Consider the following 19,784-nt stretch of genomic DNA (forward strand, 5'->3'; position numbering starts at 1 on the left):
TATCAACCTGTTGTGTGACGAAGCATGATGTGCTCGTTTTAAACACTACAACTTGTGAAAATTTTTGGCTTTCTCTTCAAGATGAGTATCCAGAATTATCAAAAATGGTGATACAAACATTGCTACCTTTCCGGTCTACATATTTATGTGAGGTTGGTTTCTCAAAATTGACAGCTATAAAAACAAAACAGCGTTCCAGACTTGATCCAGAATATGACACGAGATTAGCAATTTCAAATATTGAGCCAAATATGGACCAGATATTATGGGTAATCCAGGATCATCCTTCTCGTTTTGTTTTGTTATTCTTCATTTTTTATTGTTTTGTAATTTTAATTGAAGAATAAGAATTTGATTTATTGTTTTTACTGTATTCAATTAAAATATTAAACAATTATTTTAATGTGTAAATGAGAAAGAAAGAAATGTTTTATTCCTTTCTCAGTACTCGAAGAAAATTTTATACCATATAATTTATAAAATGCCATTTTTGTTCTAAAAAATCTGTTCAATACCACCTCGGGATTTACAGTGGGTTAGTCGTGTCAATTTTATATTTAATAAAGGGCGTCATAAGCGAAATAAGTTTGCATGCCACTGTCTTAGAAGAATTAATTTTTGTTTGCACTAAAATTGAATTTTCTTATTAATGTGGGGGGAGAAGTTAAATACAGTAATACCCCGAAGTTACGCGATAGGTGGGTCCGACGAAAATCGCTTAAGTCGAATTCGCATAAGTCGGGGTACAACTTTGCATATAAATACATATAAATTTTGTTTAATTGGGACCAAGGACTAATAAAAACACTAGTTTAGAAGAAAAATATTTAATAAAATTGCAGTTATTTATACATATTAATACAAAATATGTATTAAAAAAATGAGTTACGTAAAAAAGTTATTTCGATGTCGATGGCTTCATAAAATCTAACAAATTCGTCTGACGACACAGCGCCTTCTTCTTTTCACGCAGAATTTCTTGGTAGCAAGTTAATTTTTTTATTCCTTGCTTTGTAGCTATAACACGTTCTTCGTTGGAGTCTATCTGTTCTAAAATTTTTAAGCCCTTTTCAACTGAGCTGAGACCTTCTGTCAAACTTGCAATTGTCATGTGCTTTTCTGGTGGAACTGGGTCTGAAGTGTCGGATACTTCAGTGACGTTTTGCTCATGCATCTCTATGAGCTCATTCATTGTCAGCTCCTGACTGTGTGAATCCAACAGCTCGTTGACATCATCACCATTGACTTCCAAATCTAATTGCCCAGCAAGATTAACAACTTCTATCACATGAGCGACATGATCAGTTTCTGGCGTTGTTTTCGTCTCGTTTTTGAAAAAAAAATGAGCAAAGTTTCTTCCAGAGACCATTCAATGTTTTTATTGTGAATTTCATCCCAAGATTCTTCAATGATTCTTACGGCATCTAAAACATTGAATTGTTTCCAAAAGTCTTTAACAGATATCTCACCATTTTGTCTCATAGCTTCATTCAGACGTGCAAACGAAAGCCTCGTGTAGTAAGCCTTGAATGTTTTGATGACACCCTGGTCCATCGGTTGAAGCAAGCTGGTTGTGTTTGGAGGCAAAAACACAACTTTCACACGTGGGTAGAAATTAATTAGGGTGGCAGGAGGGTGACCGGATGCATTGTCAATATGAAGCATCACTTTAAATGGAATCTGTTTAGACTTGCAATAACGTTCGACTTCGGGTATGAAGTGGTGACCAAACCAGTCCTCAAAAACGGAAGCTGTCACCCAAGCTTTATGTTTGCTTGTTATTTGGTTTTTAGGAGCATTAGCAACTAAGGCCATATTGCTCCGGGGATATGCGGTGGTCATTCCCTGACCTTTCTGCATCCTCCGTATTTGGTGGTCACAGGCTCGATCCCCGGTCTAATCAAGAAGTGTGTGCTATGCACTGCTGCTCTTGCCCACCTGGCTACGGAGGCGCCCCCCAAAGCTTTATGATTTGACTTCCAAATCACTGGTAAGCTAATTTTAGATATACACCAAACGAAAAAATCAAGAACCGCATAACTCCAAGTTCGTGTAAGTCGGGGTATTACTGTATTAAAACAAAAATTGACATGAGTAAAGTTATAACATTCTGTTACATTTCTTGGGAAAGTGCAACAGAATTTATTTGAACAAATAATGGTTCTTTTGAAATAAGTTTCAGTGATATTCATTATAAAAATTTTGGTGTAACAAAATAATCTGTGTTCCTTGGGAAAAGTCTGATACAAACTTCCCCCTATCCCCAACAAGTTCATTGTAATAAGATTTTACAGTATATGACTCTAAGTAATTTTTTTTTGATATATTTTAAATATTATTTTGTAACTTTTTTAAATTGTGATCTGTTTTAGAGTATATATTGTTTTGAACAGTAGTAGTAGTAGTAGTAGTAGTGGCATGTGATGCAAGAAAGCAAGTGTATGAGCTTATGCAGCATCAGCCAAAAAAAAAAAAAAAAATCACACCATTCCCTCCAAATGCCTGTCCAGTTCCTCCTTAAATTTATTCAACCTATCAAGTTCCACAATGACAGATGGAAGTTTGTTCCAGCAATTAACCACCCTCTGACTAAAGGCAAATTTCCGCACATCTATTCTACATCTGTCCTGTCTTAATTTGAATTTATGTCCCCTTAGGTTCGTAATCTGAACAAGTGGAAGGATCCCATCAGAATTCAGCATGCTCAACCCATTCAAGGCCTTATATACCTCAATCAGATCACCGCGCAGGTGCCTAGTCTCCAGCCACTGCAATTTGCAGAACTTAAGCCTCTCTTGATAAGAGGATCCCTTCATTCCCCTCACCAATCTTGTTGCCCTTCTCTGTACACGCTCAAGTAAATCTACATCCTTCCTAAAATGAGGCCTCCAGACCTATATGCAGTACTCAAGGCGTGGCCTGACCATTGCCTTATACAGAGGGATAATCACCTCCTTTTCCCTGCTAGCAAAATTCCTATATATCATTGACAAAACCCCATGACCTGCCCTGGCAGCCTGTCTGCATTGCTCAGAAAACTTCATATCTGACTGCACAATTACTCCCAGGTCTTTTTCATTTTCTACCACCTTAAGTGTAGTACCACACATTTGGTACGTTCCTCTGGGGTTACTTCTACCCATATGCAGTACTTTGCATTTGTCAAGGTTAAACTTCAGTTGCCACTTCTTAGCCCATCTGCCCAAATTATCTAGATCCTGTTGCAGTAGCACACTGCCATTACTGTCATTAACAACCCTGCCAACCTTTGTATCATCTGCAAACTTCGACATCAAACCTGATATACCTTCATCAATATCATTGATAAATATACAAAACAACAGTGGACCCAACGCCAAACCCTGTGGGACTCCACTAATAACATTAGTCCACGAAGAGCAGCACCCATTGATTACCACCCTCTGTCTTCTCCCACTTAACCATCCTTTTATCCATTGTAGCAACTTACCCTTAATACCATTCTACTCCAATTTGTACAATAGTCTTCCATGCGCAACAGTGTCAAAAGCTTTCCTGAAATCCAAATATATGATATCAAAATTATTTTTTGCATCCAGTTCCTTTGTAACCACATCATAATATCCTATCAAATTTGTCAGACAAGACTTTCCCTTAACAAACCCATGCTGTGTCTGAATTATTGCTGCAGTCTTGTCTAGATGATCCTGCAATGCATCTTTAACCAGTGACTCCATTATTTTACCTGGAACAGAAGTTAAACTAACTGGTCTGTAATTACTCGTGTCATCCTTCGATCCCCCTTTGTGAATTGGGGATACATTTGCACATCTCCAGTCCGTGGGAACCTTCTCTGAGTCCAGTGATGCTCTCATAATTATGGCTAAGGGTTTGCTTAGTTGCTTTGTCGTCTCCTTTAATATAACTGGATAGATCCCATCTGCCCCAGGTGCTTTTCTTATGTTTAACTTCAACAATTTCTCCTCCACTTTGCTCCTTTACTAAATTTTATAATCTGATTTGGTATTTGAATACTTTAATCAACAGTATTTTCTAATTAAAATTATAGAAAATATAAAAACATACACTTCCGTTTAACAGTATTAATGTGAAATTAGATCCTGCACTTATGTGGAAATATTTTCAAAATTAGACATCTGTGAAGACACCAATATCCTCAGACATTGTTTCATGTGTTTATCAGTTAATTTATTTCTAGTTGCTGATTTGATAATATTCATATCTAAGAATGCAGATTCTGTTAAATATGTTGAACCAAAAGAAGAATCCAATTTTTTGAGATGTACAGGCAGTTCCTGCTTTAAGAGTTATTTTTTTCAAGTACCAAGGATCAACAGAATCAAAAATACGAACATTAATTGCAATAAATAAATGCTAAACATTCATAAATACGGCATTTCAAACCACGTATGTAGTTTTACAATACAGTGCTACTATGCATGCATATGTTGGTTTGGGCAGATGAGAGCAGCTCACTGAGTCGCATAACATAAAGCAGTTACTACGCTGATGTTACAAAAAGTGGTTATGTTGCCCTTCATTTTTCTGTCTTTTTGTTATTTCAAATTTATCTCCCTTATTAGAGGAGGTAAATTTGAAGGTGTTTAGAATAGTCTGTCCTCAGTTTATTGATAACTTTGAAGGATTTCAAGAACCAGCAGAGATTGTACAAAATGAAACAGAAGTGGTCATTAATATTGCTAACCAATTGCAGTTTGAGGTTTTTACAACTCATGTCACAGATCTGCTTCAAGCACACAATGGAGAGCTCACAAATGAAGACCTCCTTGAAATGGCAAAATGTGAAGAAGCTGAGGAAGAAGAAGATTTAACAGCTGAAACTCCTGTTCGTTCCTTCACTCCCAAGGGGCTTGACGAAGCTTTTTCAACACAGAAAAAGAAATTGAGATTTTCAAGTCACAAGATTCAAATTTTGACTGCACTAGAAAATTGCTGCAAATTTAAAAGGTGGATTTCAAATATAAGTGATTTTCAAATATAAGTCAGTTAATATAAGTCATAAGTCATATAAGAAATAATTAAAATACAAAATGTATTTTAATTATTTCCACATCAAGTTCTTTACATCAAATAAATGTGAAATTTGTGTTTAAATATTTGTTACATTTAATTTTTTTTAATGGATTTTTAAAAAAATAAAGCAGTATGTTCAATTTTATTAAAATCTTTAAATCTTGAATTAATTTCACATTGAGCCTTTTCCATTTCAGCAATAAATTCACTTGGATTATAATTAGCCATCTCAGGATTCTTCTCAAAAATTTTAGCATACTTGGAAAATGTCTACATTTGCAATTTTTTAAATATGACTTTAACATTCTTAAGTACTCTTGAAGAGTTCTTATTGAATTTGTCATCTTTACCAGATTTTTATCTTTACCTTGGAACTCAGGGTTTAAGTCACTAAGTTTTGCAGTAAATTTCACTAAGAAACAGAAACATAAACTAATTAACCACTCTTTGTTATTTATTTGTAGATAAAAATCACCTCTTCCATCGAGAAATTTCTTAATGTCATCAAATAGTTCAAGAAATCTCAAAAAATTACATCTATTGAGCCAACGAACATTAGTGTATAGCGGAGGTTCTTTGTCATCTTCATTTCGTAAATTAAATAGGCATCTCTGAAGTGCATTCCCTCAAATAGAATTGGCTATTTTAAAAAAATAAATAAATGTATTGTCCATAACATCTTCTGTATTGATTCTCTTGCTACATAATACTTGTTGATTAATAATGCAGTGATATGTTAAAAAGTTTGGAAATTTAATGTCATTTTTGCACAAGGAAACGAAACCATTTAGGCGACCTGTCATTGCAGGAGCCCCATCTGTTGTAATAGAAACTAATTTAAAAAGAGGACACAGAGTATCTTTAACAAAGTTATCAAAAGCAGTGAATATATCTGCTTTTGTCTTTCCTAGTAATGGAATAACTTATAGAAGCTCTTTACTTATGCAATTGTCATTTTTGCTTCATCAGATTGCGAAGAGAAAGCAACACATGCATTTAACGTTAATGATAATCAGTTAATGATTAGTGCATCATTAACTGATTAATAATATTAAAACTTAGATCTTCAACTCTTCTCATAAATATTACTCTCAAAAGTTGTAAATTAATGTTAATTAATGAAATTAATTAAGTAAATCAATGAAAGTTGTAAATTTAATTGATAAAAGAATTTTGTTCTTATTTTTAAAATCTGATTGAGGTGTTTAAGGCTTTGAATAGATTAAGCAATTTCAATGCTGATGGGATTCTTCCTCTTGCTCTGACTACACACGAGGGGGCACAAATTCAAATTGAGGGAGGACGGTTGTAGAATTGATGTGTGGAAGTTTGCCTTTAGCCAGTGGTTGGTTGATCCCTGGAACAAACTTGCATCTGTTGTGGAAGTTGATAGCTTAAATAAATTCAAGGAAGAACTGGACAACCTATTGGAGGAAATAAGTAGGTGAAATGGGAAGTGATGCTGTACAAGTTTCTTGCATCATTTGCCACGGCTAGTGCTAAATCAGAAAAAAAGAGCAGCGAAGATAAAGAAAGCCAACACGAGAACCACAGGAAACTTTTAGCGGTCAAGTGCGTTTCCTGGTACCACAGCTTCTCCCTGCATTCACAGTAAACAGATGGTGCGTGTTATCAGTAATGGCAGTAGAAGTTGATAAAGATGTATTAATTAGTTTTTTCTCATTATTAAGTGGAAAATCAGCTCACAATCTCCCTTATAATGGTAAAAGTATTTTATTTTGATGTGATAAGTTTACAGAAATTAATTGCGTGCGCAAGGCGGTGCAGTTGGCTGCCAACAGATTCTGCCACGAGCACATGAATGTAATGTAATTAGACTTTATTAAAACATATGATTTACCAATATCAAATTAACTTTTAATGCAGAATCTTTTAAAAAGCACACCCCGATCTACTGGTTAAATGGGCGCCTCCGTAGCCAGGTGGGAAGGAGCAGCAGTGCATAGCACACGCTTCTTGATTAGACCGGGGTTCGAGCCCGTCACCACCAAATACGGAGAATGCGGAAAGGTCAGGGAATGACCACCGCATATCCCGGAGCAATATGGCCTTAGTTGCTAATGCTCCTAAAAACCAAATAACAAACAAACAAACAACAAACTGGTTGAACACCCCTGAAAATTATTTTTACCAAAATGATTTTTATATCTCTATAAATAAATTGTATTTCAAAACATTATTATAATTTCATTGTATGTTTATTCATCTATTTATATATTTTAATCTTTGAATAGGTAAATTTCATATTAGTAGAAAAGCAAGGAGAGTATCAAATCTTGAAGAACTTCAGAAGAGGATCCAAACAAAAATCGAAGCACTGGAAGGTAGCATTAATCATACTTGAATTATTGTTACAAAGTACAAAGTATGTCTGACATTTGGTTAACATATGCATTGCAGTCTTCGAAAATCGTATGTTAACCAAATGTATGCTAATTAAAATTTATTTTCCCCATAAACTTATGAAACTTGTCAAGTATATGCAAAAATATGCAAATAATTTGATTTTTTATGCATACATTGTTTATCAGTCCATATTTAAATATTGAAGTAATTCTTTTATATTGAGAAAGATTTGTTGAATAATTATGCCTCTTTATTTAAAATCTTTTTAAACTTAATTTTATTTAATTATATGCCACAGTACTGATTTCATCGAAATCCTTCAAAAATATTTAAATAATATACTGTTCCCTCAGCTTACTATGCTCGGAATCAGAGTAATTTAATCAAATTATTATGAAGAGCCAGATCTCCATGTGTGGCACTCAGTTTTACATGGGTACAGTTTTTTAAACTGCCTCTCAGGTGGGAAATACAATCGAAACCGTCAAATGTGGGGCCTGGATCTGCCACTACAATCCTGATTCAACACAACAGAGTTTACAATGGAAGCATAGTGCATCTCCAAAGAAGCATGGGTTTTTTTTTGTGACGTCTGCTGGAAGTTGTATGATCAGCACATTTTTTTGATATGAAATTCTTGTTTACACGCATACTGAAAAATCATTGTCTGGACAGTATTACAGAAATTCTAAAGAAACTGAATCAAAGTGAGCCAGAAAAGATCTCTTCTAGATGACTGCTACATCAAAACAGTGCAAAAGCACATACAGCCTCAGTTGTTGCGGAAACACAACACAAATTAATCATTGAAACAGTTCCCCACCCTGTAAATCATAGCTTCCTCCTTGCAATATTTTTCTATTTCCTGAGCTCAAAGGTGAACTGAAAAGCCACTGTTTGCTGTTGGATACTAAGTATTTAGAAAATGGGTGGAGATATAGGACAAGTATATTAAACTGAATGGGGAATGCTTTAAAAAGAAATAACCATCAGAGGCTGAATACCATAAAAACTGATTCAATGTTTGAGTTCCCAACTTAAAATAAAATTAACCAGTATTTACCAAGTTCCGAAAATATTGGTATTAATTAATCAAGAGAGATTTTTTCATCAGATGCTGTTATTAATACTGCAGAATTTTCGTAATTTCCATTTAAAATAATATTTTAGTTTTGTTAACATTCGTGTACATTAGTACACAAATGTACGTTTAGTAGACATTTGTTTCGTGAATAGGCAGCCCATTAATTTAATCAACATAAGAAAAATAATTGTACTGTAGAGAAATTCAGTAAATTTCATGATGACAAGGTTTCTAGTTTTTGCCGCCATTACTAGTCATGATTCAATATATACAAAACTGTACGTTAATATTTTCAAATAAGCATTGTATTGTTTGTTATGTATAATTGTAAGTCTCTGCTAAAGAGAGAGCTGTATTTGTTAGATGTTATTCTGCTTAATATTTGTAATCCATGTAAAGAAAGGTAACATTTTTCTCTTTATTTCTCTTATTCTCGCTTTCACTAAAATTCATAACTAAATGCAAACTGCTCTTCTAATTGCACTAGAGTTGGTAACCAGCTTGACATCACTTTAGAACAAGTATGAAAGTTGTAGACTGAAAGTGTCTAGAGTATAGCTGAAAAAATATTTTGATTTTAGTTGCAAAATTTTACTTTGGTTTTATATAATTAAATTCTTCTTTTTTCCCCATTTTTTTTTTGAGATGGTTAACTATGGAAGTTGCGTATTGAAACGAAAATAAATATTAAATACAACTACACTAGTGTGCAAAACTTAAGGACCAGTCAGGTTTTCACCTGTAGCTTCTCATAGGGGAGTGGCCTGGATATGGGAAAAGCATACCAAAGGAACCTTATGAAGTACAGAAATGATGACGGAAACAAAACGGTACAGAGGGACTTTATTCAAAAATGGCAACGTAGCACTGGCCGCCATGATACAGATGCATCATTGCCAAAGATGGAACAAAGGGAAGAAGTGGTCCTCAGTAGGAGATATGGCCACTCCTAATTGATGCAGGCGTTGCACTGCCTTTCCATACTTAGAATAATGTTGTTGATAAGTTCTTGTGGTAAATCGTCCATTCCTCTGTCAGCTGGTGAACATTTTCTGGTTGTTGTTATTTGGTTTTTAGGAGCATTAGCAACTAAAGTCATATTGCTCCGGGGATATGTGGTGGTCATTCCCTGACCTTTCCGCATCCTCCGTATTTGGTGGTCATGGGCTCGAACCCCAGTCTAATCAAGAAGTGTGTGCTACGCGCTGCTGCTCCTGCCCACCTGGCTACAGAGGCACTGAACATTTTCTGGTGGGTGTGAATGTGCCGCTAGGCGTCTCCCCAGAGCGTCCCATATGTGTTCGATGGGATTTAGATTGGGGGAAACGGGCAGATCAATCCGTACAAACAATGTCCTCACTTTCCAAAAGCACATCAACAGCTGCAGTGCAATGGGGTGTGGTGTTATCATCCATAAACATGAACTCGGGGTCAATTGCACCTCGTAACAGACGCACATGGGGAAGGATTACCTCAGTACAGTAGTGGGCACTGGTTACAGTACTGCCTTCCAGTATCTGGGGTTGTGTATGTCCATCCAAGATAATGCCTCTCCAGACGAGAACACCTCAACTGCCATATTGATCCCTTTCAGTGATGTTTGCAGGGTGATACTAAGTGCCAACCTCTTGACAGATTAGCTGATGTCCAGAAGCACTGCTGGGACTGAATCTACTCTCATCAGTAAAAAGTGCTGTACCCTATTGCGCTGCTGTCCAGTCCTTTTGTTCAATGCACCACTGTAAACGCCGCCTTCATAGCCAGGTGGGCAGGAGCAGCAGTGCATTGCACACGCTTCTTGATTAGACTGGGGTTCGAGCCCGTGACCACCAAATACGGAGGATGCGGAAAGGTCAGGGAATGACCACCGCATATCCCCGGAACAATATGGCCTTAGTTGCTAATGCTCCTAAAAAAAACCAAATAACAAATAATAACCACTGTAAACAGTGTCTCTGATGGGCAGGTGTTAAAGGCTTTCGGGCAAACAGTCCACCTTTGTGGAGTCACCTGGCCACAGTAAACCGCGATATCCTGCATCCTGTGTAGCTGGTTTGCAGTGGATCCCGCTGTCTGGTGTCGGTCCCTCTTGGCCTGTAGGAGTATATAGGGGTCATCATTGGGTATTGTTTTTCGTGGACAACCACCACTGGTCCTTCGGATTGTTGTACCTGTCATTCTGAAGGCCGACCACGCATGTGAGATGATGCTATGGGCAATACCTAACTCTGCAGCCACACTCCTTGCACTTCAACCTTCCTTGAGTTCCCAATTATTCGACCCCAGGTGAAGTCATCCAGATGTTGTCTACTGGCCATTTCATTGTCTGTAGCACTGTATGAAACCAATCGAACGTCTGTAACAATTGTGCTCACCATTCAGTGATTTGCACATAACTGCTGAACTGCTGCTTTTATCTGTTTATGTGAGCCCTTCATCACAATTCAAATTTTTGCATGTGCACAAGCTTTCTACTGAATGGTCACAGTTATGCAAATTGCCACAGGCTGTTTCGTTTGATTTTCTGGTTATAACCTTTAGAAATAGTGTTGGTCCTTAAGTTTTGCACACCAGTGTATGTAACTGTTCTATTCAAATGCAAATATTTATATCTTTCATCTTTTAGTAGTAATGGAAATGAGAAAAAAGCTTCTGAAATAGCTTCATGGATAAACTCTTCCATAAATAGTGACTAAATTTATGCACACCAAAATAATTTAATTCCACACACAAAAAGTTAAAATTTTGGAACTATGACTAATACATGCTGAACATTCTCTTTCTCTCTCTCTCTAAAATGGCTCTATGACCGACTTAGGTAGCTGCAGTCAACACTGTTACTTGAGTTGTGCTAGAAAGAAATATATGTTTTGTTTTTTGCAAGTATTAAGCAGTAGACAATATCCCAAAAATAAAATATAAATACCACACTCCCCTCCCCCTTTCTTTCTTTAGGCGGTATTGTACAATTATATATAGTAAACAACAGTGCAGGCCTGATGGTGCCGAGTGGTCAGGAGCACGAATGCAGTAGCACATGCTCTTTGAGTTGACCGGGGTTCAAGCCCATGACTGCTAAATGCGAGTAACATTTGTATTGATTGATTTATTGTAAACTCCACTGACCTGGTGGTCGTGTCGGAGTATAAACAAGAACATTTTTTTGTTTGTTTGTTTTAATGCACAGCTCACCTGTATACTTCACACTGCATGACCGTTATGGGGGAAGAAATGAAACAGCAATATTTATTGTCACGTAAAATATTTAAAGATTTCACATACCTCATTATGAATTCCTTAAAAATTGTTTTTTTTTTAATCCTGAATTCAAATTTTATTTTTTCTCAGGCACATTTGTTGTCATCCCACCTAAACTAAGTTTGTATATGCAGTGACTCGGAAGATGTACAGCACCTGCTTTACAAAATCGTATACTATATATCATTAGTGATCAGGTGATTTTTCTCTCTCTCTCTCTCTCTCTGTGTTAACTCTAGCAGCGGCACCTCCGTAGCCAGATGGACAGGAGCAGCAATGCGTAGCACACGCTTCTTGATTAGACCGGGGTTCGAGCCCGTGACCACCAAAATGTGGAGGATGCGGAAAGGTCATTGAATGACCACCGCATATCCCTGGAGCAATATGGCCTTAGTTGCTAATTCTCCTAAAAACAAATAACAAACAAACAAACTCTAGAAGCATAAAAAAATGAATTGGTGAAGGTAAAGAATGCCAACACGAGAACTTCAGGAAACTTTTAGCGGTCAAATGCATTTCCTGGTACTGCAGATTCTCCCTGCATTCTCAGTAAACAGATGGTGCATGTTATCGGTAATGGCAGTAGACGCCGATAACGATGTATTGATTAGTTTTTTCTCATTAAAAGCAGATTATTGGAGTTCATGAGTGTAATGCCTTTGCCACTGAAATTTACTTACTGGTACGCCTTCCAGACTGCCTCAGTCTTAGGGTATTTATCCCTCCTTCCCGCTGTATTAACCCAATAGGAAAATGACTTCTACTGCAACTACTGATAACACACATCGTCAGTAGAAGTCGTTTTCGTATCGGGTTAAAACAGCGAGAAGGGGGGATAATCACCCTAAGGCTGAGGCAGTCTGGAGGGTGTACCCATAAGTAAATTTCTGCCCATTGATGAACTCCAATAATCTGCTTTTAATAATAAGAAAAAACTAATCAATACATCATTACCAACTTCTACTGCCACTACACGCACCATCTGTTTACCGAGAATGCGGGGAGAAACTGCGGTACCAGGAAACTTTTGCCGGTAAAAGTTTCCTGTGGTTCTCGTGTTAGCTTTCTTTACCTTAGCCAATGAATTATATGCACACCTCTAACCCAAGTTACAGTTGTGTGATTTTTCCACAATTACACATGTAATATTTGAGGAAGCAAATAGAAATTTAAAATTTAAAGGTACAATATACTATATAATGATACTATATACAGTACACTATGAATTTTTGTTATAGCTCCATTCATGGGTGTCCACAGAAATTTTTCTGGGCAGGGGTGTGAAAAATATACTAGCACAAAAATTAAAAAGTATAGAAAATGGCTAAGAGCATGCTTTTTTTCTGTTGGAACAAGTTGTAAACTTGTAAAAATAAAAATTTATATTTAAAATAAAAATTATAAATTTATCCAATTAATAATATAACCAATAATTTGGTAATATGAATATAGCCTTAAATGTACACATTTTACATCGTTATTTAAAAAAATCCACCCCTCCCTATCCCCTCGTTCCGGAAACTTATTTTTAACAAGAAAGCTCTAACCACAGAGGAAATGTCATGATAAATGTCAAAGAAACAAAAACATATTTGGCTACAATTTTTTAGTCAGGTAAAAGAAATGCACCATTTTTGAAAAGGTTTATAAGTTATTACATAATAAGAGAAATAAACAATGCTATTTAAAAAGAAACTGAGATCGTTCCCAAATTGGATTATGACTTTTTCCATAAGAGCGGCTTTGTTCGAGTTAGTGTTCCTCTGTGGACATTTGACATACACAACCTAGATAAATTATCATCGATCATAGTTGATCTTAACCATGTTTTAACTCTGTGCAGTGTACTAAACCATCTCTCAACAGTACAAATGTCATTGCATGCAATGTTAATAAGATGACAATTGCCTGGCATATGGATGGAAATAATTCAGTTTTTGAAAACAGATCAGGGAATTTTATGTTGCTGTTTTGCCTTGCTCATGCAGACCACTTATCAAACTATATCATTGCTTCAATTTCAAAATTTTCTATCTTGTATATACATCATCATTTATGATAGTCATTTTTTCCCTGAAACTTTCACGATCATGATTTACAGTCTTAGCTGGATGAAGTGAAAAAAGGTTAAATTGTGCACTATTAGATTTGGAGAAGCAACTTTTTAGGGCATTAATTACGGAATTCAGATCCTGCTGAAATATAGTTTGCCGAAAGTAGTCTTCGACATTTGATGTTCCAGGATTACTGCGGTATATCTGTCTGCGACTGCTACACTGACTTGGCACAGTGAACTGGATGTTCAGTTTATCAGATGGATTTAGCTACCTTATCAAAAATATCATTTATAAAGTACAGGGTTGTTAAAATGAAAGTATCCCTTTGTAGAGGCCTCTGGAGCAAGTTCTAAGGCTTGTACTGAAGAGAAATTTGAATAACAGGTACAATAAAGCATGCACTTGCATTATGTTCAAAGTTATTTCACTAAATATTCTACAATGGGTGGGTGGCAAGTGCCCTCCATCTCCTATCCCTTGCCTCTTACTGCAGGTGCCTGTGGCTCCCTTCAATTTTGTTATAACAGTGTTTTCCTGTTGGTTTTAGCAGTCTTTTTGAATTAGACAAAGTTATTCACAAGTGATGGACCCAATTCAGACTTTATTTCATTGTAGACATTTTAGAATAGAACATATTGTTGTCATTCTCACTTAAACTGAGTTCATATGTGCAGTGAGAGGCAGCTACAGTTTAAATTGCTGTTACTCTGCGATAATTGCCTTTATAAAGAGCATACATTCTGTAACTTATACCAATTCCTTGGTCAAAAGCACAGCTTCTGTTGATGGTTGTCCAGGCAGGTACGAGAAAGGAGGTGATGGTGGTGGAATAGAGAGCAAATGACACCCTGATTATTCAATCAGAGAGACCGAGTGACCTATTCTTCAGTCTCTGATTGACCAGTGGGGATCAATCACTCTTATGACGTCTCACTTCTCTTACCTCCTGGACATCCTAACCACCAAGAGGCATTGTGCATCTGTGTGATTGGAATGGATTCTGGAACATGTGTTCTTTATAAAGGTAATTATCAGGGATTAACAGTTGTTTAAATTGTAGTTATCTCTTAATGGCAATGACCCAAAGGTAATGAATTGTTTGAAGTTATGATTAGGAAAATTTGTTGTTGGTTGAGGCCTGGTAAAACTTCCAAACACATCACATTTCAAATAATCCAGTATTAAATTTTATTTATTTATTTAATTTGTTTCATTTTTTTTTTCAATTTCCATTCATAATGATTTCAATTCTCAATCTTTTGCTTTAGTACTGACATTGAATAAGTGCCTCCGTAGCCAGGTGGGCAGGAGCAGCAGTGCGTAGCACACGCTTCTTGATTAGACCGGGGTTCGAGCCCGTGACCACCAAATACGGAGGATGTGGAAAGTCAGGGAATGACCACCACATATCCCCGGAGCAATATGGTCTTATTTGCTAATTCTCCTAAAAACCAAACAAACGGACATTGAATCAACTTTTTTTCCAAGTGTGGAACTACTTCAGAATTTTGGTATATAGGTATTTCTTGATTTATATCTGGGTTTTTTTTTTTTTTTTTTTTTTTTTTTTAAGTAAAAAGACATGTCAAGGATCATTTTCCTATAAATGCACTGTAATTAGATCTGTCTTAAACATCTAAAATTTCTTGTATTATCTTATTTTTAGCGGTTATTGGCATAATAAATATAATACTAGTCTGCAGTCAGCAACCTTTTTTCCCTTGATGCTTTTTTTTTTTTTTTTTTTATCCCCATTATAACTATAATAAACTCTTCATACATACCATTGGACAAGTGTAACTGAAATATAATGTGGAAAATTAAAGCGGTATCATACCATCACCAGCATGCCACAGAAAATCTTCTGTTTGCCATCTAGTGGTGCCTGTGCATGGGATTGCCAATGCCTGATCTGTAACCTCATCAAACCCTTTAAAATATAGCATTTAAATCACTAGAAGAATATTTAAAGTGTTTAGTAAAGCAATTAAAATGAAAGACTTACTTTCATTAATCCTTTGTTTTTTTCAGCAAAGTTTTTTTTTTTTTTTTAACAGCTTCCTACAACTTTATAAAATTCTTCAAACTTTCTCACTTTATCATTTCATTCAAAGGCAGGATCATTTGTTTGAATATAGTAGTACCTCTGTAACTACATGCTTGCCAGCTGTGGATTTGAAATAGTGCAGTTTTATATTTGTATACCTTGTGGTGGTGCAGAGGGAGAGCACTTGTTTACCCTCTTTCCCACCTAAGGCTCCTATCGTTCAAGGCATATACCAGAACATTATCCAACCATTAAGGTTAGTTATGATGGCATCAATATACTTGGGAGAGGTTCCTATGCACTGGAGAAATGCTAACATACCATCAATAGATAAAGGTGCTTCTAAGAATGAAATGGATAACCACAAATCAGTCAGTCTGGCTACAGTGATAGGGAAAATTATGGAGGCAGTGCTGAAGAGTGCAGTATGGGGACATTTTAATATAAATTCTTCAGATGGGCCTCTGGGGTTGGGAAAGTTCTCACTCATAATAACTGCAGTGCAACACGCCAACTGTCTATAACAAACTGTATTAAAATAATAATATAAGACTGGATCGAATTTTGTAAAAATAGAAGTATACAAATAAAATAAAATACACTGATTGTACAATAAAAGTGATAAAATGATAGATAAAAATAAAATAAAATATGAAATTGCACTATATGGAATTAAAAGCAATAAAAACAACCACAGCTTTCACGGTACATCCTTAAATAACTGCAGGATCACGGCTTGCAGCACATGTTATCATAGGAGCATGGGCATTATCCTCCACACATGCAATGAAACCAGAAATGGCGAGGTAGCGTGCCAGGCAGAGCCATTCATCCTGTCCAAGAATTACGGTTTCAAGGAGGGGATGAATACGGACTCCTGTCTCTGTTAATGGTATTATGTTCTGAAGAACAAATTCTGCAAGCTCTCAAGCCATTTGCAGTTTCAGTATCTGTGCAAACGATAACTATGGCGACATCGCCTGAAGAAATTTGGTGGTTCTCCTTCCAGAAATGTTCAGCCACAACAGATTTCCTATAATCTGCAGCCTTTATTGCATTAATTAAGGAAGAGGGAAGTAAATGTTGTGTGACTTGCAGCTGATGATGGCAATTACTCTGTCATAGTAGCACTTGTTTCCCAACTTAACTTTGCTTATTGAGTGGGAGAAGGGAGGCAGTAAAGACATAACACACTTTTACGTGTTAGGTAAAAGTGTGCTTTTACGTAGTTTTTACCTAACTACACTATAGTCAGTTGTTTTTGTTTAAAGTAGTGAACACAATCAAAACTTATTTCTATCTTCAATATCCATATGATACTGCAAAGTAACAAAGCTTAATTATAGAATAAAATGTATCAACATTCAATATTTCAGTTCTTTAAAGACATCAGTACTGTCAAGGGTAAAGGGAAAGGCATTTGCTTTCGTAAGGGTGATCACAATGATCTAGACAGTTTTTAAAATCTATATAGTGGGACCAACTGATGATGTTACCAACAGCAAATTCTAAATGAGAAGTATTCAGGGAAGTGATCAAAGAAGCTAGTAGGCTTTTCATACCAATGAAGAAATACTGTTCAAGGCTTAGACCAAAATGGATATCAGATGAACTATTAAGACAAGTAGCAGAGAAGAAAATTGCATGGGATTCATATAAATTAACAGGTGATTCAGAATGCTATGATAGATATAAAGTTGTCCGTAATCAAGCCACAAATGAGGTTAGGCAAGCTAAGACAGATTATGAGAAGTCTGGCAAAGAATGCCAAGAAAAACAGCAAAGACTTCTGTGCTTATATTAACAGTAGAAGGGAGGGGAGTGAATCATATTGAGCCACTTGATGTCTGTGGGTTAACCGTTGATGACCCTGCTCAGGTTGTGGACAAATTGAATAGATATTTTGCATCTACATTCACACATGAGGAATTCTTTAGGGAAGGAGATGCTAAAAGTTTATCAATTAATAACGAGGAGCTAAATTACTTTCTGATAACTGAAAGGACAGTGGAGGAGAAGTTGTTGAAGATGGACATAAAAAAGGCACCTGTGGTGGATGGAATTTATCAAACTATGTTAAGGGAGGCAGCAAAGGAGGTAAGTAAACCCTTAGCCATAATTATAAGAGCATCCTTGGGTTCAGGATTGGAAGTCCCTATGGATTGAAGATGTGTGACTGTATCTCCAATTCATGAAGGGGGGGATCAAAAGGCAATATCAATAATTACAGACCTGTTAACTTGATGTCTGTTCCAGGGAAAATAATGGAATCACTGGTTAAAGAAGTAATGCAGGTCCATCTGGAAAGGCATGCAATTATATTGCAATCATAAGAGCATCCTTGGGTTCATGGATTTCTTAAGTGGCAGTCTGGTCTAACCAGTCTGATAGGTTACTATGGTGCAGTGATCGAGGTACTGGAAGGAAAAAAATAATTTTGTCGTCATATAATTGTATTTCAGGAAGGCTTTTGATACTGTTGCATGTACAATTGCTGTACAAACTGGAGCAATGTGCCGTTAAGGGCAAGTTACTGCTATAGATAAAGAGATGGTTAAATGGAAGAAGACAGGGTGGTTATCAGTAGGCACTTCTCTTCGTGGACTGATGTTATTAATAGAGTTCCCCAGGGTTCAGTGCTGAGCCCATTGTTGTTTTCACTGTTTATCAGTGATGTTGATGAAAGGTATATCAGGCTTAAATGTCAAAGTTTGCAGAGGTTGACAGAGTGGTTAACAACCTTCGTCATCAGAGTGATTTACTGTAGCAAAATCTAGGAAAATAGGGTTGGTGGGCTGAGAAATGGCAGTTGAAGTTTAACATTGACAAATGCAAGGTACTACATATGGGTAGTAGTAATCTCAGAGTAACTTATCAACTGTGTGGTACAAAGCTCAGGGTAGTGGACAATGAAAAAGACCTGTTGGTAATCGTGCAGTCAGACATAAAATTCTCTGAGCAGTGCAGACATGCTGCCAGGATAGCACAATGGGTTTTGTGAATGATACACTGAAACTTTGCTAGCAGGAATAAGGAGATGATTATCCCTTTGTATAAGGCTGTGGTTTGGCTGCATCTTGAGTACTGTATAGAGGTCTGGAGACCTCACTTCAGGAAGGATGTAGGTCTGCTGGAACTGGTGCAAAGAAGAGCAACTAGACTGGTGAATGGAACAAAAGGGTGCTCTTACCTAGAAAGTTGTTATTTTGATTTTTAGGAACATTAGCAACTAAGGCCACATTGCTCTGAGGATATACGGTGGTCATACCCTGACCTTTCCACATTCTCTGTATTTGGTGGGCACGGGCTCGAACCCCGGTCTGATCAAGAAGTGTATGCTACGCACTGCTGCTGCTCCTGTCCACCTGGCTATGGAGGCGCCACCTAGAAAGTGTTCAGTTATACAAATTGCAGCTTGTCCAGACTAGATCTTGAATGGATTGAGTTAGCTGAATGTTAATGGCATTCTTCCACTTTCCGAGACTTCACTCAAGCAGGGCATAAATTCAAGTTGAGGATACTTGCAGGATAGATATGTGGAAGTTTGTCTTCAGCCAGCGGGTGGTTGATCATTGGAACAGGCTTCCATCTGTTGTGAAAGCAGATGAGTTAAATAAATTCAAGGAAGAACTAGACAAATTCTTAGAGGGTATGGATTGTGTAGTGGTTTTATTTTATTTATTTTTTTTTTTTGTTGTTGTTCGTGCTAGATAAGCTTGCTTTCTTGCATCATTTGCCATTATTACAACTATTGTTATATTATTTTATGTTGTGGTGTGGTGTGCTGCAGTATGGTGGTTGTTGTTATTTGGTTTTTAAGAATATTAGCAACTAAGGCCATATTGCTCTAGGGATATGCGGTGTTCATTCCCTGACCTTCCTGCATTCTTCGTATTTGGTCACAGGCTCAAACCCTGGTCTAATTAAGAAGCATGTG

General features: G+C 36.6%; 1 protein-coding gene across 1 annotated transcript in view; it reads left to right on the forward strand.

Annotated features, from left to right (window-relative positions):
* Positions 1 to 19,784, forward strand: part of LOC150087159 (uncharacterized) — a 50,955-nt gene that overhangs the window by 22,495 nt on the left and 8,676 nt on the right. The window contains exon 3 of the mRNA XM_090371859.1: positions 7,290 to 7,379. Coding sequence (XP_090227985.1) covers positions 7,290 to 7,379 — 90 coding nt within the window. The remainder of the gene's footprint in view (positions 1 to 7,289; positions 7,380 to 19,784) is intronic.

Source organism: Mastigoproctus giganteus, chromosome 4, assembly GCF_048544385.1.
Source record: "Mastigoproctus giganteus isolate SK-2022 chromosome 4, ASM4854438v1, whole genome shotgun sequence".
NCBI lineage: Eukaryota > Metazoa > Arthropoda > Arachnida > Uropygi > Thelyphonidae > Mastigoproctus > Mastigoproctus giganteus.